The sequence below is a fragment of the Canis lupus genome, chromosome 15 (genome assembly GCF_048164855.1).
Source record: "Canis lupus baileyi chromosome 15, mCanLup2.hap1, whole genome shotgun sequence".
Taxonomy (NCBI): Eukaryota; Metazoa; Chordata; class Mammalia; order Carnivora; family Canidae; genus Canis; species Canis lupus.
Genome location: NC_132852.1, coordinates 49,404,180 through 49,429,880, shown reverse-complemented (window position 1 = coordinate 49,429,880; position 25,701 = coordinate 49,404,180). Strand labels below are relative to the sequence as shown.

The window sequence follows — 25,701 nt, the reverse complement described above, 5'->3', positions numbered from 1 at the left end:
GAACACAGAACAAAAAGGAAAATAATAGTATATTGTAAACATGAAAATGCCATATATTTCCTGTATCACATTTGGTATAGTTTTCAACATTTCTCATTTTATCATTACAGGCTTAGAGTGGACAAAAAAATCTCTTAAATCAGGGACTCCTAGTATCTTTCATAACACTGTTTTTCTCCAGCAGCAATGAGTGGAAGAAAATATTGATATTGTATTTTGACACTACTAAAGGGAGTTAAAAACATTTTTTCACTTCATATAGAATTTATTTACAATGAGAAAGACAAAAATGTCCCACTTCCCACTTATTAAATGAGAATAAAGATGTAAGAAGATAAGACTATGAAATGAAAAATATATATAAAATTGTGTGAAAAAGTATAATTGATTACAAAACTGTATTTATATAAAAAAGATGAAAAGCATTTTCTCATATCTTGTGAAAGTCCAGAGTAAGTAAGAGCATACACATGATGCTGCTTTTTACTTTGAAAAAGGAGTTGCCAATAATGTCCCAGGTAGACTAAATGAGACATAAAGCACTGCTGAATTATGACAACAAATCCTTACTAGTCTAAAAATCGTGTGACCATTAAAACATTTTAAACTTTTGTTTAAAAAGTTTGTTTCTAAACTTTTGTTTCTGCATCTGTGGTATGTGGATATTATAAAGAGTTTTCCAAAAGGGCAAAAGAAAGGAAAAAAATGAAAACAATATTTTTTTTGCCAACATGTTATGCATAGCAACTCACGATGGAAAGTGGACTATGAATTAAAAACTAAAATCTCTGCAGATAAATTTGGCAGCAAAAATTGATATAACCATTATGAAAATGAAAGTATAAAAATCAAAACTTAATAACTGAAGGCAGAGATTAAGGAAAAATACTCTAGAAAAAATTTTACAAAGTTAAAAGTAGCAATATTATATAACCACTACAATTTAGAAAGGTGAGATTAGGCTGGAGAAATTCACTTGTGATAAGACTTGATTTGATGAACACAGTCATTTTTCACCCTCTTCCCTTGGTTGAAATGATGCTGTAAGCCACAATAAATTATTACATTCATCCTATAGAAAATCACTAGACCAGTGTCCTTCTGAACATGATCTCCTAATTCTAACCATGCCATCTATAATTGTTTGTTTTTGCTGAAAGCCTTTAAAATCAATTATTGCGAATGTCCTGGTAGGAAATAAAGTTAAATAAAATACTTGAAAATAACTTAAAAATATTATTTGGGGGAATGTTTGGATATCTTACAAACAAATAGTTCAGAGCATGAATTTAAGTTGTCATCAGGCATTGAACTCAGTTAAGATGACACTGTTCACTCCTCTTGCCAAAGATTATTCGAAAATAAATTTCAAGATCGAAGGTTAAGAACTCCTACTAGTTTGTAATCGTATTTATAATGTATGCAGCCTTTTCAAATGACCAATTGATGACAGATTTCCAGCTGGAAAATCCAACATTAAATACAGATTATGATTTCCTAAAAATTTTGAAGCTCCAATCAAGGAAGAGGAAAATATATAAACATTTAAATATAAAGGAATTTATTATATTTTACATGAAATATAGCTTGGGTAGAGGAGAAAAACCACTAGGTGGATATGTTTATGAGAAGTAAATAAATATGGGTCTCATAAAATCTACATACAAAACAATAAAAAAACCAATCCCCCCAACAAAATCTACTTTGGTTACTGGGTTCTGCAAATGTCTTCACATACTGAGGTTGATTAGAGAGTTTACTGATTTTTTTTTAAAATAATTTTGGCCCTTTCCCAAGCATATTCATGTTGCTTAGATTGCACAATTTACAAACATGAAATCAGGTATCAATGTAAAAATATGCAATGTTGCTATAACAATGTGCTTTAAAGACCAGACTTAACAATTTATGAGGAATACTGCACCAAATGAATGCATGCATACTGATCAAATCTGAATAAGTTCTGTGGATTGCATCAACATCAGTCTTATGGCGTTGATATGGTATAACAATATGCAAGATGTTAACACTGGAAGGAGAAGAAAATGCAACAGAGTTCCTGTACATGTATTTCTTTACAACTTCCTGTGAATATGTAATTCTTTCAAAAGTTCTTTTAAAAAAGCTATCTTTTTGTCTGGTTCTCCCCAAAGGCAAAGTTTCTGACTTGAGTGTCTCTGGAGTTGGGGGTGGGGACATGGCACTCTTCTTTTAGTGACACCCATTTAAGGAGGGGAGCTGTAGGTGGAAAGAGGGCAGTAGTCCCAGGTCTTCTCTATTATTTTGTAAGCTAGGGTGAGGGCAAATAGGGCCAAAATATGTAATGTAGCACTCGTGGCTACATTACAGACAGAGTATCTGTCTCATGCATGGGGCTTGGGTAGAAGAAGGGAGCCCCTACCCCTTGGCTGCACTCACCTGGAACTTAGCCTCAATAGTAGGTAGCTGGAGGCAGGATATGATATACTGATGCCCTGACCTTCTTAGGCAGATAGCCCGCTGACTGGCATCTGTGGAGCAAGGGGGCCCTGTGTTCCTGGCCACACTAGTCTGGAGTGGAGTTTGTTTCATTGAACTGGGAGGTGTGTGGGGGGGGAATCTTGATTTAATGCCATAGGCTCTTGCTGTTTTCTTTTTACTGAGTTTTAGTAGATTTTCACAAATACATGTTTTGTTTTGTTTTTTGTTTTTTTTTTTCATTTGCTATCTGCCCTTAGGACAATTTCCAGAAATTTTAAATGGTTGTGGGTTTTTTTTTTTTAATATCACCAATTTTTGCTAGGTGAATGGATTTGCAGAGCTCCTCATGCTGTCACGATGGAAGTCAATATCTCAGCACCATCTCTTCTTAGACTCTTGTACTGCCATTGAATTTTTCTTAGTTTCAGTTTATTTCTTCCTGCTATCCTAGATATATCTTTGTAAGATGCCTCAAATACTTTTCAGAGTAAAGTAAGTATAAATGAAATTTAAATATAGCACCTTAATACAACCCACCTCTCATCTGTCAAGGTTCTTTGGTGTTTTTATAAACAGCAAATAATATGTGCAAAGTTTTAATAATTGGCTTTTCCTGGAGGAAAAATTAAGGTATAGGAAGTGTATCAAGAAAGGACTTGACATTCTCTGGCAACCATTGTTTCAAGAACTGTTAATAAACAGATCAATGAATACCTCTTGCTCTTCTCTGTTGTTTTGAGGACTTGCTACAGTAGGATTTCTTTCCTTCTTTGTTTTCAGGTACTTTTTCTTGTTTTTTATCTAAATAAAATAACAATATTTAAAAATCAATATTTAACACATCAAAGATGGTATATATTGCAGACATAAAACTATCTTGAGACTTCTAGTTCTAGGAAGACAAAGTACTTTTTCTATTCTTCTCACTATGTACAACTAAAAACCCTGGGTATTATATACAAAATAAACATAAGAAACTTTAAAAAGTAGAAAGAAGAAGGCAGACTGGTAAGGGACCTCATCAGGAACAGAGGAGCAGCAGGATGGTAAGTAGATACTGTGTTTTGTTTTCACTTCATATATCCCAGCTTTTGAGCTGGAGAATCAGCAACTCAGAAGTGCTAACAAGGGGCACCTGGGTGGCTTAGCAGTTAAGCATCTGCCTTTGGCTTAGGTCGTGATCCCGGAGTTCTGGGATCGGGTCCCACATCAGGCTCTTTGTGTGGAGACTGCTTCTCCCTCTGCTTGTGTCTCTGCCTCTCTCTCTCATGAATAAATAAATAAAATATTAAAAAAAAGAAGTGCTAATGAGTGAGGAAATAATGTCTGAAAACTTCCCAAATTTGATGAAAGACATAAATGTAAATATCCAAGCAGCTCAATGAACTCCAAGTAAGATGAATTCAAAAACCTATGATGAAACACGTTATAACCAAACTTTCAAAGATAGAGAATCTTGAAAGTAGCAAGAGAAAAGCAAATTGTTACATTCAAGAATCCTAATAAAATTATTAATAGGTTTCTCCAGGTGCCTGGATAGCTCAGTTGGTTAAGCCTCAGACTCTTGGTTTCAGCTCAGGTCATGATCTCAGGATCATGAGATTGAGCCCTGCATCAGGCTCTGTGCTCAGTACAGAGTCTGCTTGAAGATTCTCTTCCTTTGTCCCTCCTCCGGCACACATTCTCTTTCTCTCTAAGATAAATCTTAAAACAAAGATTATTAGTAGATTTTTCATCAGAAACTTTGGAGCCCAGAAGATAGGGCACCAACATATTCAAAGTGTTCAACAATGGCATAATTGTCCTTCAAAGGTTAAGAAGAAATTAACACATTCCCAGATGAATTCACTCAGCTTTTGTTTGTGGCCACTAGACACATTCTGCAAGAAATGCTCAAGGGTGTCATGCAAGGTGAAATGAAAAGACAATGGACACTAACTTGAAACTTTAGAGTGAAATAAAGATCTCAAGGTAACAACACAGGGCATTATAAAAGCTAGTATATTTTTGTAACAATGGTTTTAAGAGTAGTTTTTGTTTTCCATATAATTTAAGAGACTAATATATGTAAAAGAAGGGAACCAGTTATTAATGTAGTTTCATCCTGTTGTGATCAGAGAAGGTATTTGTAAGATAGCTATCTTTAAAAATCTATTAAGACTTGCTATTAACAATTATATGCCAACAATTAGATAACCTAGATGAAATGGACAAATTCTTAGAAATACAAAACCTACATCACAAAGACTACATCACAAAGAAAGAAAATTTGAATCAGTAATCAAAAATCTCCCAACAACAACAAACCCTAGACTTGATGACTTCATGGGAGAATTCTACCAAACATTTAAAGAAGAACTAATACCAGTCCTTCTCAAAATTCTCTAAAAAAACTGAAGAGGATGGGGGATCCCGGGGTGGCTCAGTGGTTTAATGCCTGCCTTCAGCCTGGAGCGTGATCCTGGGGTCCTGGGATCGAGTCCCATGTCAGGCTCCCTGCATGGAGCCTGCTTCTCCCTCTGCCTGTGTCTTTGCCACCCCCTCCTCTCGTGAATAAATAAATAAAATCTTAGGAAAAAAAACTGAAGAGGATGGAACACTTCCTATAACTCCTATGAGGTCAGCATTATTCTACTACCAAAGCCAGACAGACACTACAAGAAAAAAAAAATTATAGACAAGTCTCTCTTATGAACATTAATGTAAAAAATCCTCACCAAAATACTAGCAAATTAAATTCAGCAGCGTATTAAAAGGACGTACATACTGACCAAATAGGATTTATTCCTGGAATGCAAGGATGGCTCAGTATAGCAAATTGATCAATGTCAAACACCACATCAACAGAATGAAGGAAAAAAAAACCCATATGACTATCTCAATTGATGGAAAAAGGTATTTGACAAAATCCAACACCCTTTCATGATTAAAAAATCCCAAACACAGGCAGCCCAGGTGGCTCAGTGGTTTAGCGCCACCTCCAACCCAGGGCCTGATCCTGGAGATCTGGGATCGAGTCCCACATCAGGCTCCCTTCATGGAGCCTGATTCTTCCTTTGTCTGTGACTCTGCTTCTCTCTCTCTCTGTGTCTCTTATGAATAAATAAAAAATATCTTAAAAACTCAAACAAACAAGTCATAGAAAGAAACTACCTCAACACAATAAAAGCCATGTATGAAAAACCTACTGCTAACATTATGTTCAATGATGAAGGATGAAAGCATTTCTTTTAAGGTCAGGAACAAGGTAGGGATGTTTGTTTTTATCACTTCTATTCAACACAATGCTGGAAATTCTAGCCAGAGCAATTAAGCATGAAAACTTTATAAAAGGCATTGAAATCAGAAAATAAGAAAATGATCTCTGTAGATGACATGATCTTATATTTTTAAAACCCTAAAGATTCCACAAAAAATCTATCTGAACTAATAAATTAAATCAGCAATGTAGCAGGATACAAAGTCAACACTCAAAAATCAATTGCATTTCTATACACAAAATAATTTGACAAAAAAAATTACAAAAAATCACGTACAACAGCATCAAAAAGAATAAAATACTTAAGAATTAATCAAGGAGGTGAAAGAATTATACAATGAAAACTACAAAATACTACTGAAAGAAAAAAGACATAAATAAATGAAAGTGTACCTCTTGTTCGTGAAGTGGAAGCCTTAATTGTATTAAAATATTAGTACTACCCAAAGAAACCTATGGATTTAATGAAATAAAATCCCAATGACACTTTTTTTGCAGAGAGAAGAATCCATTCTAATATTCTAATATATGAATCCCCAAATAGCCAAAGTAATCTTGAAAAAAAAAAAAGCAACAAAACTGGAAGGTTTGTATTTTCTGATTTCAAAATTTACTACATAGCTATAGTAATCAAATCAGTGTGGTATTGGCATAAAGACAGACATACAGATCAATGAAAAGGAATAAAGAGCCCATAAATAAATCCCTGCAAAAATAGTCAAATGATTTTTTGAAAAGATTTTATTTATTCATGAGAGAGAGAGAGAGAGAGAGAATGGAACAGACACAGGCAGAGGGAGAAGCAGGCTCCATGCAGGGAGCCTGATGTGGGACTTGATCCCGGGGCTCCAGGATCACGCCCTTGGCTGAAGGCGGTGCCAAACCACTGAGCCACCTGGGCTGCCCATGGTCAAATGATTTTTGACAAGGGTGCCAAAACCATTCAATGGGGGAAAGGACAGTCTTCTCAACAGATGGTGCTCAGGAAACTGGATATTCACTTGCAAAAGAATGAAATTGGGACCCTTGCCCAATACTAAATACAAAAATTAACTCATGGGACACCTGGGTGGCTCAGCGGTTGAGTGTCTGCCTTCTGCGCAGGGTGTGATCTCAGGGTCCTGGCATCGAATCCCACACTGGGCTCCTTGCATGGAGCCTGCTTCTCCCTCTGCCTGTGTCTCTGCCTCTCTGCCTCTCATGAATAAATAAATACAATTAAAGAGATTAACTCAAAATTATAAGTAAGACCTAAAAGGATAAAACTCCTAGAAAAAACATAGAACAAAATTTGGCAACACTGAATGTGGCAGTGACTTATTGGATATTCTACTAAAGGCCAACAGCCAATCAGGGACTGAGGTCTTCATCCCAATGGCCTCCAGAGAACTGAATTTTGTCAACAATTATGTATGTGAGATTAAAAGCGGATCCCCTTCTTCACTCAAGCCTTCAGATGAGACCAGAGCCTAACCAACACCTTCACTGCAATCTTTTGAGACACCTTAGACAGAAGCAAGCACCCAGCAAAGCCACTCCTAAACACCTGTATCACAGAAATGGTGTGATAATAAGTATTTGTTGTTTGAAGCTGCTGCTTGGGGGTAATTTGTTACTCAGCAATAGACAACTAATATGTCTGTCTTATTCCATTCAGCTGCTATAACAAAATACCACAGACTGGTTGGCTGGAAATAATGGAAATTTCTTTCTCATAGTTCTACTGGGAAAAGGTTGAGATCAGTGTGTCAGTATGGTCAGGTGAGTGCTCTCTTTTGGGCTGCAGACTTCTCATTGTATCCTCACATGGCAGAAGGGACTGGGGGTCTCTCTGAAGCCTCTTTTATTTATTTTTTTTAAATTTTTATTTATTTATGATAGTAAGACAGAGAGAGAGAGAGAGAGAGAGAGGCAGAGACGCAGGCAGAGGGAGAAGCAGGCTCCATGCACTGGGAGCCCGACATGGGACTCGATCCCGGGTCTCCAGGATCGCGCCCTGGGCCAAAGGCAGGCGCCAAACCGCTGCGCCACCCAGGGATCCCTGAAGCCTCTTTTATAAGGTACTAATCCCAATTAGAGGGCTCTGCCCACATGACCTAATCACCTCCCAAGGGGCCCACCTTCTAGTACCATCATATTGGGCATGATAACTTGAACATATGAATTTAGGGGAGACAGAAATATTCAGGCATAGCATTCTGTTCCGGGGCCCTCAAATTCAAGTTCTTCTCTCATGAAAAATGCATCCATTCCACCCCATTCCATTCCAACAAGTTATGTGCTTCCCAAAATACAGTGGTGGGACAGGTATAGGACAGACATTCCCAAAGGGAGAAAAAGAAAAGTAAGGATGAAGTGATGGGTCCCAAATAAATTAAAATCTGGCAAGACAAACTCGACAAGATCTCAAGGCTCAACAATAATCCTCACTAGCTCAATGCTCTGCCTTCTGGACCTACTGGGGTATCAACGTCACCCTCACAGCTTGACAGGGTGCTGCTCATGCCTGGCTCTCTGCCAGGGGCACTGCCCACAATGTAGCTCATGGCTCCAGGCAGCCTGCCATCATATCCTGTTGGCCTCAATTGCAGGCCATCTATCCTGTTGAAATCTAGGTGGTAGTGGCCCTGATAACCTCTAAGCTACCTCTGAGGCCTTCTTTTTTATTGTCTTGCAGAACATTGCACTTTTGGAAATGGATCTATGATACTGTCCGGTAAAATTCAAGGAGCATGACAGCCTTCCTTCACTCTGTCCTCTCGCCAAGCCCTTCAGTGCAAACTGGCAGTTTCCCTGATGGGGTGGCTGATTGGTTCTGTGGTTCACACACACACTGACTTCCTTAACAAATAGTTGATCCTCTACATTCTTCTCTTCTGAAAACACATTCTTTTATTTATTTATTTTTATTTTTTAATATAAATTTATTTTTTATAGGTGTTTAATTTGCCAACATAGAGCATAAGCATAACTCCCCAGTGCTCATCCCATCAAGTGCCCCCCTCAGTGCCCGTCACCCAGTCACCCCCACCCCCCGCCCACCTCCCCTTCCACCCCCCCCTAGTTCGTTTCCCATAGTTATGAGTCTCTCATGTTCTGAAAACACATTCTTATTTTTTGTAATATGGCAGCATGAGAATTGTTTAAAGCTTCACTTTCTGGTTCCTCTCTGCCCAACAATTCCTTCTTCCTTTATCTCTCCTTGTACTTTTACTATCAGCAGTTGGGAGGAATCAAGTTGCTCTTCAACACTTTACAAAGAAATCTTCTCAGCTAAATATTCACTTTTATCACTCACAAGCTCTACCTTCCATAAGACACTAGAACATAATTCAGCCAAATTCTTTACCATTTTGTGGTGAGGATTGAAATTTTCTCAGCCAATAACATGTTCATTTCCATCTGAGACCTCATGAAAATCACCCTTAATATTCATATTTATGTCAATGTTCTGTACATGATTATTTGTGTATTCTTTAAGATGGAAACTTGCTCCCCCTCTTCTTTGGGAGCTCTTGCCAGAATCACCTTTAGAAGTCCCTTCGTGGCAATATCAGCATTTTCTAACACGCACTTCAAAACTCTGCCAGCCTCTACCCATTATCCAGTTCCACAGTTTTAGGTATTTGTTACAGCAGCACCACACACTTGGTACTGAGAGAGCAGCGTCCTAGTTTGTCTTGGTCACCTCCTAATACCATCATGTTGTAGGTTAGGGTTTCAACATACGTATTTGGTGAGGGCATAAACATTCGGTTACCTAACACTGCCTGCAATCCCTACTCCTCCTAATTTCCTCATTATGCACTTATCATTACCTGACACATCATATATTTTACTTATTTCTCATTATTTTTTATTTCTACCAATTAGAATATAAGCAATGAAAGAGGATTTTTGTCTCATTTTGTTGTTCACTGCTATATCCCCAGCACAGCTGAAGCTCAATATATAGTCATTAAATAAATGAATAAATGAACATTGGATTTGCAGTAAGGTGATGTATGTTATGCTACCACCTCTCATTAACAAGTGGTGTGGCTTTTGAGAAATAATCTTCTGGATCTTTGGAGTAAGGGTGTTAAAAATCCTAAGGTTAGAAAATTCTATGACTTAAAGATATATTCCATAATCAAAAAACTAATAATTCTTGCTATACAATAATTATACAACTGCAAGCATTTCTTTTGTCAGATTGCTAGTCACAATAAGTACCTACTTAGTATATCCATATAATAGGCAGAAATTTTCAATCATACCTGAGAAGTTAACTTGAGAAGATAATTCTGAGACTCATTGGATTCTGAACTGTCAGAGCCTCGGCTACTACAAAAAAATAATAATAAATAACTTTGATGTAATAATTATAAAATTATTTTAATTATTATTTATAATTATATTTTATTTATATTTACAATTTTATTTATCACTTTAATTCTATAAGTATAAAAAATAGATAGCAATATTTTGGTGGCATTTTAAAATTTCAGCTGTAACTTTTATCCTATTATTGGAATGGTTCTAATTATAAAAAGAATGTTTACAAAGGTAAACATTACAGATGAATTTGTAAATATTATAAAGTGTAAATGTCTGATAGTTCTAGGCATCTTAGAGTATTAGAAAAACAACTGAAGTTGGAACACATCAAAATAAACAAATCCATGAGTTCAAAACGATACTTTCCATCTGCAAACACACTTATTAGTCACCTCTGGGGGTTGCAGGGGCACTAATTCAAAGTCTGAAAAATTTATAAGGAGAGGAAAAGAATCAAATATTTGTTTTGTCTTTCCTACAGGAAACTGTATGAAATTAGTACCTTCATTTTTCCAACAACATTCCCTTAGCATTACATTTTGCATTTATTATTCACTAATTTAGAGTATGTAGTGGCATCTCTATAAATGTGTTGATTCTCTGTGAGTAATGTCAGCATTAAAAACAATTTGAGGGTGGCTCTTTTGGTAAATCATCCACCTTTGGCTCAGGTTGTGATCCTGGGGTCCTGGGATCAAGCTGAGCAGGGAGCCTGCTTCTCCCTCTCCCTTTGCCCCTCCCTCAGTTCATGCACTCTCTCTTGCTTACTCACTTTCCCTCTCATATACTTAAAAATCTCTTGGGATGCCTGGGTGGCTCAGCAGTTGAGCATCTGCCTTTGGCCCAGGGCATGATCCTGGAGTCCTTGGATCGAGTCCCACATCGGACTCCCTGCATGGAGCCTGCTTCTTCTTCTGCCTATGTCTCTGCCTCTCTCTCTCTCTATGTCTCTCATGAATAAATAAATAAAATTTTTATTAAAAAATATTTTAAACATAAAAATTTTAAAATTGGAGTATGTCTTTCACATACAGTACATAATAGGTGCTCAATTAATATTACTTGACTAAATAACTGAAGTCTTGATGAAGTCAGGCCAAAGTAAACTGCATGGAAAAAATTTTCCTCCAGCTATAGTTGGGATTTTCATTGAGACTGAGAATTTTATGTCCTACTGTTATAAAGAGCACAGTAAAAGAGCACAAGTTATATTACATTCACCATCTTGACTTACCTAGACTCTATATCCAATGTAATTTCTTTAAGAGAAGTATCTGAATCCTCAAGGATTTTTTCCAAGTTTATGTGTTTTTCCATTTCTTCTAATTCTTTCAGGCACTGATAATACTAGGGGAAAATGATAAATTAATTATAAATTAACTCCATTTCCTAATTAAACTAATTGAATATTTCTAGATATCTAGAATCATAGCTAGGAGTCTATCAAGTACCAGAAACCCCAAATACTGGTCGGATATTAAAAGAAAAAACTGCCATTGGCCCTTAGAGTTAGGTTATGTTATCTGATAAACTGGAGTTTGATGCTTTAGCAAATGGACTTTGCTTACCTTGGTTCGGTCTGGATCACAATAGTCCAAGAGAGAATCACAAAAATGATATCCCATTGACTCCAAGTCTTTTGTGTTGAAATGAGTGCCTCGTTTATTACCTAAAACATCAATAGGTTTATCCACCACTGAGAATGAGTTAATCATTTGTCCTTAACAGGTAGACCTAAGTTGTACAACAGAGAGTGTAAATAAACAAAATATCTAATATGATTCTGTATCCTGTCCTTTGGATTTTCTTCTCTAGGTCAGGTCATTTAACAGCTTATTGCTTTCTCTCATTCCCTCTCCATGCCTGGATCAAAGCTGACTAGTTTATATTGTAAGGCAGAAGAAAATTTAATCAGGAATTATGGAATACTTGGTTACCAGCTATAAACTAACTCATAATCACTTAGTGAAAAACTTGGGTAAATATTTTAATGTTTTCATCATCATAGATAATGTTTTATCAGTTTCAGGTGCTTTATTTTTATTTTTTTTAAAGACTTTATTTATTTATTCATGAGAGACACACAGAGAGAGGCAGAGACACAGGCAGAGGGAGAAGCAGGCTCCAGGCAGGGAGCCGGACGTGGGACTTGATCCCAGGTCTCCAGGATCATGCCCTGGGCTGAAGGCGGCACTAAACTGCTGAGCCACCGGGGCTGCCCAGTTTCAGGTGCTTTAAAAAACAAATTATATATGTGGATTACTAGCACTTGCCTTTGAGTCAATAAATTTTCTAAAAATATAACAATATCTTAATATGGAATATTCTAAGGGTAAACTGGATGTGACTAAAAGATTTCTCAAAGAACTGAGTGCTTCTGTTAAAATATAAACTGGCTCTCTCAAAGAACCACCAACAAATAGCAAATCTGACTTGCAAATAGCAAATCCACTAAAAACATTTCTATACTGAGGCATCTGGGTGGCACAGTCGGTTGAGCTTGATTGTCTGCTTTTGGCTCAGGTCAGGATCCCAGGACTGGAATGAAGTACTGCATTAGGCTCCCTGCTGGGAGAGAAGCCTGCTTCTCCCTCTCCCTTTGCCTGCTCCCCTTATTTGTGCGCTCTCTCTCTCTGTCGAATAAATAAAATAAAATCTTAAAAAAAAAAAGCCCAAACATTTCTGATGTTTTACATATGAGTGAGCATTGCTTTTTCTTGAAATCACAAGTCATCTGTAAGGACTCCTTCTTAGAAACAAGATGAAAACAAGTAACTAAAGATTAGTTCATGGTATAACCAGTTAGGTATTCTCCATATGCTAATGTTTCCTTTTCTAAACCAAGGGAAATGATGAGCTGGAGATACACAGAATGGTAGTTTGTTTATTCATCCTACCTTATATATAAACATGTGATTGGATACCAGCATGCATTTAAGTAGGAGGAAAGTGCTCACTATCACACTGTCCACATTATTAACCTCACATTAAAAATGTTTCTTTGGTTTAAAGCTCTGAGAGCCATGAATGAGAACACTTGGTCTTACCCAGGGTAGATCCACAAAAAGTAGCCTCCATGGTAAAGCTGTTTTTGATTCCCATTTTCCACATTACTACCCTGCCTGTTCCCTCTTTGCGCTTCTGAACGTTAAACTTGCAAGCTGAGAACGAAAACTAAAAAGAAGCGAATAAAAATGAGAAAACGTGTTTTTCTGAGTACAAGGTCTTCCTCAGGAAGTAGGGTTGAAAATGAGAAAGTAATACAAAAGCAGTAATTCTCTCTAAAGCTTCAGGGGCTGCTTTTATTTCTAAACCAGTGGAAATCACTCATTTTGAGGATGATATATTTACATTTCTCAGAAGTACAGATTTGAATGCCAGCAATACGTTTTACTTTTTATATATGACATATGCATTCAAACCCCACCGATTAATTTTTGATACTGTTGGGATAAGCTCTTATACTTTAAAAAACTTATATGAAAGGGCTTAAATGGTTAGGAATAAAGATTAATGTAGATGTTTTGAATAGAATAAGGATGTTTTATTTTCACAAGCTTAAATCATTGGAAAGCTGTCCTGAAAGATTGTTAGAATGTCAGTATCTATAAAATTTTGCGATTTTATTTACAATAAAATTAGCTTGTGTTTCACTCTATGTGTCTGACACATGTGTAGATTTGTGTAACTACTATCACACTCAGGATATAGGACAATTCCATCACCTCTAAAAAAAACTCCCTGTGTTATTCCTTTGCAGTCACAAGTATTTATTTTAAAGCTACAGTAAATTATATTTTTTTCAGTTTTGGTTTCTAGTTGTTCAGTGTGTATATAGAAATGTAGTTCGTTTCTGAGGGTGGACCTTGTTGTGTAGGACATTGCTAAACCTACTTATTAGTTCTAGGAGGTTTTTCTGGTGCATTGCTTTGGGTTTTCTATGAAGAAAATCATGCCATCTTTATTCCAGAGTGTCTGTCTATTATTTCTTTCTGTTGCCTTTCAGCACTTGAACCTCCAGCATAAGGCTAAACTGAAGGGGTTAGGGTGGCTATACTGGCCTTATTTCTGACCTTAGGAGGAAAACAGTCTTCCATCATTAGGAATGGTGGTAGGACAAGGCACGTATTTTTCTTCACATTTTCAAATTATTGGTCATTAAACATTCCACATAGTTGCTTTTTTATGGTCAATTGTATAAGCCAGTCAAAATATATAAAAAAAGCAGTTTACGGAATAAAGTGATCTATCCTGCAGTCTCACATGGGCAACATATAATAAAAGAAAAGTTAATCATCTTAAATGGTACTTACTTTATCTGGACAATTTTTGCTTAGCATAAGTGGAAAGATTCGCTGCTGTAAGTATAATGCTTTACATCTATCACTACCTTCACAGCCGTACATAAAGATGTTCTTTTTTCTACTATGGCCATGAAGGTCACAATATAAAATAACCTCTCGTTTCTCCATCAATCTACCGAGAAAAAAAAGGAGCAAGGTAATAAATTTTACCTCTGCATTTTTCTATGCGTATAACTATGGATTTACAAGTCTAATATCCAAATAAACAGAATTTCTTATATCATTGCTTTCAACTTCTTTCTCTTATCCACACTGCATATTATTAACAATTTTAAGACACCTACAATAATTTCCTATTAGCCATACATAAAATATGAATGCTTACCTTCTATTATAAGGACAAAATTTACCTTACTCCCAAGACTCTCCAACAGGCTCCCTCTGCTTTATTATTCTGGTTTCCACTATACACAGAAAAACAGCTCTCTCCTACTTGGCCCATTAGCTTTCACAGAGATTCTTTCTGACTAGAATATCTTCTTTATTCATCTCTGTGAGTTCAAATACTGCCCCTCAGCCCTCAAGGCTGACTTCATGTCTCACTTTCTAACTAGTTAAGACCACAGATTTTTTTTTCAATAAATTTATTTTTTATTGGTGTTCAATTTGCCAACATATAGAATAACACCCAGTGCTCATCCCACCAAGTGTCCCCCTCAGTGCCCATCACCCAGTCACCCCTACCCCCCGCCCACCTCCCCTTCCACCACCCCTAGTTCATTTCCCAGAGTTAGGAGTCTTTCATGTTCTGTCTCCCTTTCTGATATTTCCCACTCATTTTTTCTCCTTTCCCCTTTATTCCCTTTCACTATTTTCTTTCTTCTTTCTTTCTTTCTTTCTTTCTTTCTTTCTTTCTTTCTTTCTTTCTTCTTTCTTTCTTCTTTCTTTCTTTCTTTCTTTCTTTCTTTCTTTCTTTCTTTCTTTCTTTCTTCTTTCTTTCTTTCTTTCTTTCTTTCTTTCTTTCTTTCTTTCTTTTTTTGTATTCTTGGAGCACATAGTATTGGTGTTATGATTTCCTTGACACTTGCCTTGGAAAGTTTTCATATTTTTGATATTTAATCTTGTTAAGGATAAGTAATGCTTTAAATCACCTAGAATAGTGCTATGCACACAGGTACCCAAATATTTGTTAAAAATTGGCTACCTGACAACTTGGTGCTGAAGCCAATTATTACACAACCCTTAATTAAAGCGGTAAATATCACTCAGAAAAATGGTAACAAAGTTTGGATTTTTTCTGGTAAATTTCTAATAAATAAGGAAATTATTATACATTTCTTAGTCTGCATAGCTTAGGCATTCAATGAAAATTAAAGCAATAAAAATATCCCCCCAAACTGACTGATTAATTGACTCAAAATTAATTAAGTAACTTTGAGAGGCTTTAAAAAGATTTTTAAAAAGTGGTGGTGTTATAAAGAAGATGTGGTTTATGTATACAATGGAATATTACTCAGCCATTAGAAACAACAAATACCCACTATTTGCTCCGAGGTGGATGGACCTGGAGGGTATTATGCTGAGTGAAATAAGTCAGTCTGAGAAGGACAAACATTGTATGGTCTCATTCATTTGGGGAATATAAAAAATAGTGAAAGGGAATAAAGGGGAAAGGAGAAAAAATGAGTGGGAAATATCAGGGAGGCAGACAGAACATGAAAGACTCCTAACTCTGGGAAACGAACTAGGGGTGGTGGAAGGGGAGGTGGGCGGGGGGTGAGGTGGGGGTGACTGGGTGGCGGGCACTGAGGTGGGCACTTGACGGGATGAGCACTGGGTGTTATTCTGTATGTTGACCAATTGAACACCAATAAAAAATAAATTTATTTTTTTAAAAAAGTAGTGGTGTTAAGGTGGTAGGATGATGGGCATTTTTTGCCCCCCTTTTTTCATATTTATAAACTTTATGTATTATATTACTTAAATAATCAATATTACACATACTATTTGTTATGCCTGGAAGGATAAATACCAAAAGGTTAGCAATGGTGTTTGTAGTAATATGAAATGTATTACTTTTAAAACAAAAATATTAAAACCTAAAATCAAAACATTCAAAGCATAGTTTTCGATTAGGAATAATACTCCTTTAAACTACAGTGAAATCCCAGCGTGAGGTCTGTTACATGTATTGATTGATTACCCTTTTCTCATCTGGTGCTCAATAAATTCTAATTGATAACCTAAAACTGCATAAAGCCACTAAATGATCATTACAAGTTTTTAGAAAACTAAGTGGATTATAAAGCAAGATTATCAAGTTAGGGCCTTAAATATGAAATATGCTGAACATTTTAAAACCAGTATTTCCCCAATTTAAATGATCTTTCAGTTTCTTACATTTAAGTCCAAATAAACTTCTGAGTGACTCCCAAAGATATGTCATTACATCCTTCCAAAGGGTCTCTATAATTTTACATGAATTTTAAATCACTTGAGAAATGGTTTGGGTCTTTTTTCTTACCCACAGGTTAAGATATTCTAAGTGTCTTATACTAAGCATCCTATACTAAAACTTACTGAAACTTTCTTATTCTCATATTCTTTAAATATACTAAATCTTAGATATACCTACAGCTGCTTTCCTTCCCACATATATGTGACTTCTTATTCTGCTTACCTACCTATGATTCATTGCATTAAGGTAGTTTTCTTTCTTGGAAGTCTTTCTGAAACTTACTGAATAGATTTCTGCCTTAACCTTACAAGGTAATCTGAGAAGAATGGAGACATTTAAAGTATTTTCCACAGAGACAAGCCAAAGGGCCTTGGCCTATAATCCATCTTCTGTTGGACCAGAAACCCTTAATGTCAAAGAGCACTAAGTAGACATTATAGATATTCTAATCAGCTCCCTTTCTTATAATTTTTTTTATTTTGGAATTTTAGAGTACACAAACTTTGCAAAGGTAGTAGAGCATAAACATATACCCCTTGCCCAGTTTCCCCTACCGTTAACATATCACATAACCATGGTACAGTGTTCAAAAACAAAGAAACCAACATTGGTACACCACTAGTAACTAAACTCCCAATCTTACGGATTTCACTAGTTTGCTACTAATGTCTTATTATCTGTCCCAGAATCCAACTTAGGATATCACATTGCATTTTGCCTTCTTGGTTATTGTTTGCCAACCCCAGGAAAATAAGGAAGTCATGTTTTGTTAGTTTTTGTTTTTGTTTTTGTTTCTTATCACCTAACATTTCTCAGATAACTGCCGGGAATCCTGGAGTCCAAATTTATGAGGCTTATGAAAGCAAGAGTTTTCAGTGTTTCCTGTGGAGATCTGTACTTCACTCCCTCTGTGCCTAAGCAGATAAAAGGATTAACATGGAAGTGAAAGTTGAGGCTGAACTGAGAAGCATGGAGTCATGCTTCTCCATGTTTCTGAAACCTGTCAACTCCTCTGAGGGATGAGGGACTGGAGGTATCCTAGAGGGCCTCAGCCCTGAAACGGAGTTCTTGTACTTGCACTGGGGGCCCTGGTAACAAAATGGGATCAGCTATAAACACTCTCTACAATAGCGCTTATTTTTGTAAATATGTGAATAATCCTAAATAGTTTACAAAGAGTCTTTACATCTGTATCTGATTCATTAACATTGTTTTCTTTTTATATTTGAGCTAACCCTGACCTGAATACATTTAGAACTTTCAATGTTCCATATTTTATTTGGGGTACTTTATTAATAATATTCTGATTTAATCCTCCTGTGTGTTAAGTATCATTATTACCATTTTAGATGAGAAAACTGGGGTTTAGATTGTTTTTAAATTGCTCAAGGTCACAGTTAGCAAATGATATAGAAGGATTCCAATCTGATATTTTAACTCCACTCCACACTCTTAAGCAAAAAAGTTGAGACTTTGGACTTGGAATGGGGTTCTGTGACTCTAATAAATCTTTTTGTTCTAGCACATGCCTGATTGTGATTATCTTAATCTATTAAAGAGTTCAACCATTCAACAAATATTTATATATTATGTGCATTTGCTGTTCTAGATTCTTTGGAAAATTTAAAGCTTCAATTTTTCTGGGGGAATATAAGACTATTATTCATCAAAGTTTTAATAACTATATAACCTAATGGTCAAAAGACTTATCATGTTAAAGAGTAGACTTATCATGATGAGCACTGAATAATATACAGAATTGCTGAATCACTATATTGTATATCTGAAACTAATTTCACATTGTATGTTAACTATACTGGACTTAAAATTAAAAACTTAATAAAAAAAATGCTCATCATAGACCAAGGTATGATCAACATAGTGCCAGCAGACCCAGTGAGACAGAATTAATTTTTACATGTAAGAGACTCAAGCATCCCAAAGTAAACATTAGTGCTACATTTAGCTTTAGCAAGAAATCACATTTCATTTGGGATATGCAAATTTAACTATTAGTTTCACAAAGCATTAAAATGTTTTAGAAATTTATTCATTATTTAAGAAAAGGCTAGTGAATCCAGTGGCATAATGCCAGAAAGAAGAGTGGAACGAATGAGCAAAGAATTAAGTAGCCAGAGTTTAATTATCAGTTAAGCCATCTTAAAAGCTAGAGTAAAATGAATGAGCTGTAGAAGCAAAAATCTAACTACTGAGTTTACTAAATAAACAGAGAGGTAATCTGAGGCTTATTTTACCTACGGATCATGTTCCGGGTATACCAAACAGAAGGAAATGATTCCTTTAGGAGAGATGTATAATTACGATTTAAATCTCGTCCAGCTAAGGAACAACGATAATTTCCCACAATCACACCATCTGGATTCAGCATGGGTACCACCTTGAAGATGAAAGTGTCCCGAAGCAACTGCGCATCGCTTGAGTCTCCTAAAATATAATCTAGGAAGCCTTTCATGATCCAAGAGCTGTTGGTTTCTCCTGGATGTACCCTGGCAGTCAAAATCACAGCCTTTCGCTTTCTTGAGTCAGTGTTCTTCAAGGGAGTAGTGATTGTTAAGACATACACCATGTTCCTAGCAATTGTGTGGCACAAGACACGTATTTTACAAAACTTTGACCGTGCTGAGTCATGATTGATACTGGAAAGATATTCTTGCAAGTTGGTATAAGTATACGGATAGCAGTGAGCAAAGTAGCAGGTATCTTTGTTGTGTGGAAACTGAAATGTCCATGTAAGAGAGAAATAATGGCGCCCATCTTGTCCCTGGTTGTTCCTATAATACTTGATTTGATCTCCTATTCTCTGCCAGCCAATATTATGAGTCTTGGCATCTTTTTCAGAATAAAACAGTGGGCGCATACCCCGATTGTAAAGGCTAGCAGGCTTAGTGAAATTGATTATAGTGAATCTGTAGACTATTCCTGCTTGGGTATTAGTGACTTGGAAATAGTACCACTGGGTATGTTTATTTGTGAAGAGGTCAGGGCGCACAGTCAACTGGTATTCATATTCAGCCCTAATACACAAAAAAGAAGGAAAAAGAACACATAAAAATGTAAAAATGACATTTAAATTAAATAAGGAAGATTATTTTACTTTTACCTATTCGCAGAAAGCCTTATTTCCCCTGAAACTGCTTATTTAGGCAGCATCCAATAGCAAGTAATAAAAGTTTTGAAATTTTCTCTTCTATTGGATGTGAAACTGCTTCTATGCTAATTTTCTAAAGGCCTTTTTATTTTTTTGTAATTCAAGAGAGCACATTAAAATGAGCATTTGATGAAAAATTCTTTATTTCAGCCCAATTATGTTTCCTATAAAATAAATGATTAAAGAGCTCTTGAAACTCAAAGTCCAATGTTTTGTTTTGTTTTTTTTTACTTCAAATATATATTCCTGTTTTCTATTGGATTCATAGTCTCAAGATCTGAAACACTATCACTGAGAAAGGTTTAAAACATATAAATTAATATAACTACATGCATTTAAAAATTTGAAACTCTTCGAGGATTGTATTTGGTAACTATTTGCATTCTCCAAACTTAGTCACTGAGGATACTTAAATAAAGGTAAAAATAGTTTTATTGATACATTTGTTTAATACACGTATACACACACAGTCTTACTGGGTTAGTTGTGACTTTTTCTTTACCAAGTAACCTTCTATTCCATCAGCACTATGTACTTCCTTTGTGTGTACTGTGTATTATCAACAGTGACCTAAGAATAGATGAAATGAATAATGCGAAACCATAGCTGTTGCATCTAGTGAAGGGTATATGACGGTTAATGAAGAACTGTTTTATTTTCTGTACTTAAATATTTTTATAGTAAAAATTTTTTAAAGAATGACCTTGGATAGTACACATGTTCCTAAACATATTTTACGGAACATTCATCCCAAACACCATTCCATTAAAAAGTTTGAGAAGCAGTGCGTGTGTCTGTGTAACAGTTCACACTGGCAAATTAAAAATGTACAGTATAGAAACCGGTTCAGAGTATTTGAGTCCAGAATTCAAACCTGTCTCTAATTTGCATCATACTTCAAGGAACTGCAGTTCATTTGTGAATACTAAAACTTTAATGTACCTAATACAGAAAATAATAAGTAGTTGGTCTAGCTCCTCAAATAAAAATAATTAAAACCTACACTTTGACTACCTTCTGTAGATTTCCACTCTCAAACCTTGCTTCAAACATCAAAGTATTGTCATAGTCATCCACAGGTTGCTTCAGGGGTGTTCGATTGCCCCCTACTCGGGAATACACAAAACAGGGTTCCTTGTAAGCTGATGATAGAAGAAGATACTATAAAGATATCAAACCATGTCTAAAGTATATATTCTATATATAGAGAGCTTGAAGCCACAATATAACTGAAGTATCACTAAAGATTTTAAATTTTAAAGTAATTTGACACTAACATACAGATTTGTTGAAATACAAAAGTCTAAGAGTATTCAGACTAGAAAAGTAATGCCCCAAATAATTTCATGTATTTCTCATATTAAAAATGTTTATTCTGCTTCTGATTATTATGGAGTAATTGGTCCTGAACTTGCCCTTTCACTATAAATATCTATAAAGCTAGACCAAAGAAAATGAATTGTTTTCATATATATGGATAACACACAGACTAGAACTATATAGAATGTTTGAAAAAAATAAATACATGAAATAAGGCCATGTCTAACCCTAGCCTTTCTTCCTGGAAATACCATCTAACTACATCTTTAAAAAGTGGCACTTAAAAATAGCAGAGCAGTCTTACTGAGCTGAGGAGGCAAGATTGTTGCTTAAGGCTGCTGAAACTTACAAGGCAGGACACCAGAGATAAGAAAGCTACATAGGGCCTCAACAGTCTACAGTGGTGGTTCCCTGGTCCTTGGCTAAGGGCTTGGCTATATAAACACAGGATAAGACTCAGCAAGATAAGAGTGTGTTACTGTGGGACTGAGATATTAGATATGCAATTCTAGAAAATATACTGTACTTCTAAACTATCCAGAATGGAAAGGCTTCATTGACTACCTCAGGCATTCAATCACGACTCCAGAAAGGCTGCATATTAGGTATAAGTACCACATCCAAGGGTAAGGACCATGACCTAGAACTAAATGACTAAGACAAAAGGAAAATAGATTTGCCCTTATTAAAAAAAATAAAAATAAAACCAAGATGCCTGGGTGGTTCAGTTGGTTAAGCAACTGCCTTCAGATCAGATACATAAATAAAATAAAATTAAATATAAAATAGTATAATATAAAATAAAATAAAACAAAACCAAGGCTGAAGGAAGTAAAATGATCTGCCAGCAATTCAGCTGCTTACTGGAACAAAATTCAGCATAATTTTTAAAAAGAACAGACTCCAACTAGGTATCTTTCACAATGGCCTACATATGATTGAGAAAAATTATGAAACACAAAGAAAAGCAAGGAAAATATGATCCATGTTCAGACACACACACCCCCCCACACACACACACACTTTCAACACACCCCAAGATAATCCAGATGTTGGGATTAACAAAGGACTTTGAATATATATACATATATTTAAAGACTTAAAGGAAAAGATAAAGATAATGAATAGGCATATAGTCTCAAAAAACCTCCCAAACTACAAAAAAAAGAACCAAATGAAAATTCTAGAAATAAAATATACAATAACTGAAATTAAAGATTAATTAGATGGTTTTAAGAAAAATTGGATATTGCAAAAGAAAGACTCTCTGAACTAAAAGAAAAATTAAATACAATTAATCCAAACTCAAGGACAGAGAAGAAAAAAAAAAGATACACTGACATGTAGAACATAGCTAGAAACCCACATCTGTGTAATTGGAATTCCAAAGGACAGAAGAGAACAAATAATATGGAAAAAAAGAAATAATGACTGAAAAGGTCTCAAATTTGAAAAAAATCTCAACTCTATTAACCTATGGACCTACGAAGTTCAGCAAACATCAAGCAGGATAAACATAAAGGTATCCAAATCTAGGCAGATCATAGTCAAATTGCTGAAAACAGCCAGAGAGAAAAAGACACATCATACATAGAGGGAACAATGATAAAAATTATGGTTATCTTTTTAATAAAGACAGTAAATGTCACAAGACAATGGAACATCTTTAAGGAAAAAAATCTTTAGGGGTACCTGTGTGGCTCAGTTGGTTAAGCATCCGACTCTGGGGTTCGGCTCCGGTCATCATGTCAGGGTCCTGAGATCTAGCCCTGTGTTGGGCTCCCTTCTCAATAGGGAGTCTGCTCCCCCTCCCTTCCTCTGCCCTTCTCCCTACTTGTGCACACACTCACTCTCTCTCAAATAAATAAATAAATAAATCTTTAAAAAAGAAACAATCCTTAGAAAAAATAATAGGAACCGAAAATTCTATACATCCAGTTGTTTGGGGACTTCCCTCTCCTAATGCTACACATCTGGCTCTCTCAGGCCTAGGAAACACAATGATTTTGCTCTATAGACAGTCCTATGCTGCTTTACCAACCCTTGTTAGTCTGCCTTAATTCTGTCCACTTTGGTAAGTTATACTCCCATTAAACTTTCTTAAATTACTCCAAGTATGCCATCCCATTTTTGACAAGACCCTGACTGACTCACCTCAACTATTTTAATATTTTATCAGATCTTATTTAAGTTACATATGGAAGTTCTAAGGCAGGTTAGCCATGTAAATATTTGAAATTAAATACAAAAATCAGGGATGCTTGTCTTTATTCTAGTTGTTAAAAAATATGTGAGTATATAATTTCTAGAATTGCTTACTACATAGGAAACAATCCTGGTAAAATTTTCTGTTTTGCCATCCCTTTAAATTATATATATATATATTCATTCTCTGGAAGTTCTTGCTAAGATATAGAACTCTGATGGTGAAATGGTGCAAGAGTCCCTTACTTCCTTACATGGGTGCTTTAGGAGCAACACTCCTAGAGTGTTTGAGAGTATAAAACACTTTTAGAATATAGGCTGAGACACCTATGTTTGATTATTACATACTATCATAAAACAGATATGAGATTTTGCATTACTAGAGTTCTCAAAGTACAAATATTGATCCTGGCCATTAAGAACACTGTCCTGAAATATAATCTTAGATATTAGTTGCAGGGTGGGGTATTTTTGAAACCCTTTTAAAGGTGCAATCTCAAGAAAGCATCAAACTGGCACAAAACAAAAAGTCATCTGGAAGATTTCATGAATGTGACCTATGAATAGAGAGGCAACGATAGTTGTAGAACACTACCCTGGATTTATCTTTGAAAACTGACATGAAGCATAATTCCTTCTAAATATAATCCTCCATTGTAGTGAGCAATATATTTTATTTTAAAGTAACTTTGCATAAACTGCAGTACACCTTCAAGAATACAATTAGCACTAAATCCACATCTGAATCAATCTGTAACCAAACATCTTGATAGAGATCAGGACTTCCTGGTAATCTGTAGTTTCCATTATAAATAGTAAAGCAAATATAATTAAGGGATGAATCCAGGTACCAAATTATATTTTATAGCAACATGTCTCATTATGTACCCACCATCTTCAGCTAGATAAACCACAGTATCTTCCTTGGAATTTGGATAAAGGGGTTCCATCTCTAGGCCTGTTGGGGTGTACACTGGCTCAGGATAAGAAGGAGTCCAATCTGGGGAGAAAAGAGAAAACTTTGTTTGAATACTACTTCAAAATAAAATGGGAAATTTTTATTGTATATTTTCAAACTATTCATTGGTATATCTAGGCTAAAATTTAGTGTTTCACGCAGGGCTTAACTATCCAGGCTTTCTCTCTTTCAACTATCCAGCAAGCTAGCTATGGATTGTTCCATGGTAGTTGGATAGGGTTTAAGAGAAAGTAGAAGTACACAAAGACTTTTGAGACCTAGGTCAATACTTGCATGCTATTGCTCTAAAATTTACATATTACATATAATGCAATGTACAAATCTTTATTGTATGTTCAATGAGTTTTGACAAATACATAGATGTCCATTCTCTTTTATTAGAAAGGAAACAAATTGCTGAACCTTTTTTCAAAGTGGTTGTACAATTTTACACTCATACCAACTCTAGTTCCAGTTCTACATTCTAATATTTGGAGTTGTCAGCCTTTAAAATTTTTAAAAACTCTGCCATCCTCGTGTAAAGTGGTATCTCACTGTGATTTTCATTTTCATTTCCCATGTTTAATATTTTTTCCACATTTATCAGCCATTATATGTCTTCCCCTTTGAGCAATATCTATTCAACTCTTTTGCTCATTTTTAATTAGTTTTCATTTTATTATTGGTTTGTAGGGATTTTTCGTATAGTTTGCACCCATGTTGTCAGGTATGTGCCAGTAATATTTTCTTAGACTGTGGCTTGCCTTTTCATTTTGTTAAATATGTCTTTTGATGAGAAGTTTTAAATTTTGATGAAGTCTAACTTATTATTATTGTTTCTTTTTCCTTTCTGGGTCCTCTCTAGAACTGTTCATATCCTATGGTTATGAAGATACTGTCCTATGTTTTCTTCAAGGAGCATTATGATGTTAACTTTGACATTTAGGCCTGTGACTTATCTTATTTTTTTCAATTTTAAAAAAAAATTTTATTTATTTATTCATGACACACACACACAGAGGTAGAGACACAGGCAGAGGGAGAAGCAGGCTCCATGCATGGGCCCAACGTGGAACTCAATCCCAGGTCTCCAGGATCACGCCCTGGGCCGAAGGCAACACTAAACCGTTGAGCCACCCGGGCTGCCCAGGCCTATGATCTATCTTGAATTAATTTTTTTTGTGCTGAGAGGGGTACAGGTCAAGGTTTATTGTTTTGCTACATGGACATCAGGTTGTTACAGTATTA

At 35.6% G+C, this 25,701-nt stretch overlaps 1 protein-coding gene across 17 annotated transcripts in view; it reads right to left on the bottom strand.

The window, feature by feature from the left end:
- AGBL3 (AGBL carboxypeptidase 3) overlaps positions 1–25,701 on the bottom strand; it is a 65,357-nt gene that overhangs the window by 31,511 nt on the left and 8,145 nt on the right. For 12 of the 17 annotated variants that reach the window (XM_072777292.1, XM_072777290.1, XM_072777291.1 and 9 more), the window contains 9 exons: positions 24,388–24,495; positions 20,974–21,112; positions 19,057–19,836; positions 14,353–14,515; positions 13,087–13,213; positions 11,608–11,708; positions 11,274–11,386; positions 9,979–10,045; positions 3,175–3,261 (listed from right to left, as the gene is read on the bottom strand). In XM_072777292.1, coding sequence (XP_072633393.1) covers positions 3,175–3,261; positions 9,979–10,045; positions 11,274–11,386; positions 11,608–11,708; positions 13,087–13,213; positions 14,353–14,515; positions 19,057–19,836; positions 20,974–21,112; positions 24,388–24,495 — 1,685 coding nt within the window. Of the gene's footprint in view, positions 1–3,174; positions 3,262–9,978; positions 10,046–11,273; positions 11,387–11,607; positions 11,709–13,086; positions 13,214–14,352; positions 14,516–19,056; positions 19,837–20,973; positions 21,132–24,387; positions 24,496–25,701 lie in introns of those variants that run through there. The other 5 variants (XM_072777294.1, XM_072777296.1, XM_072777303.1 and 2 more) reach the window with 5 other exon arrangements.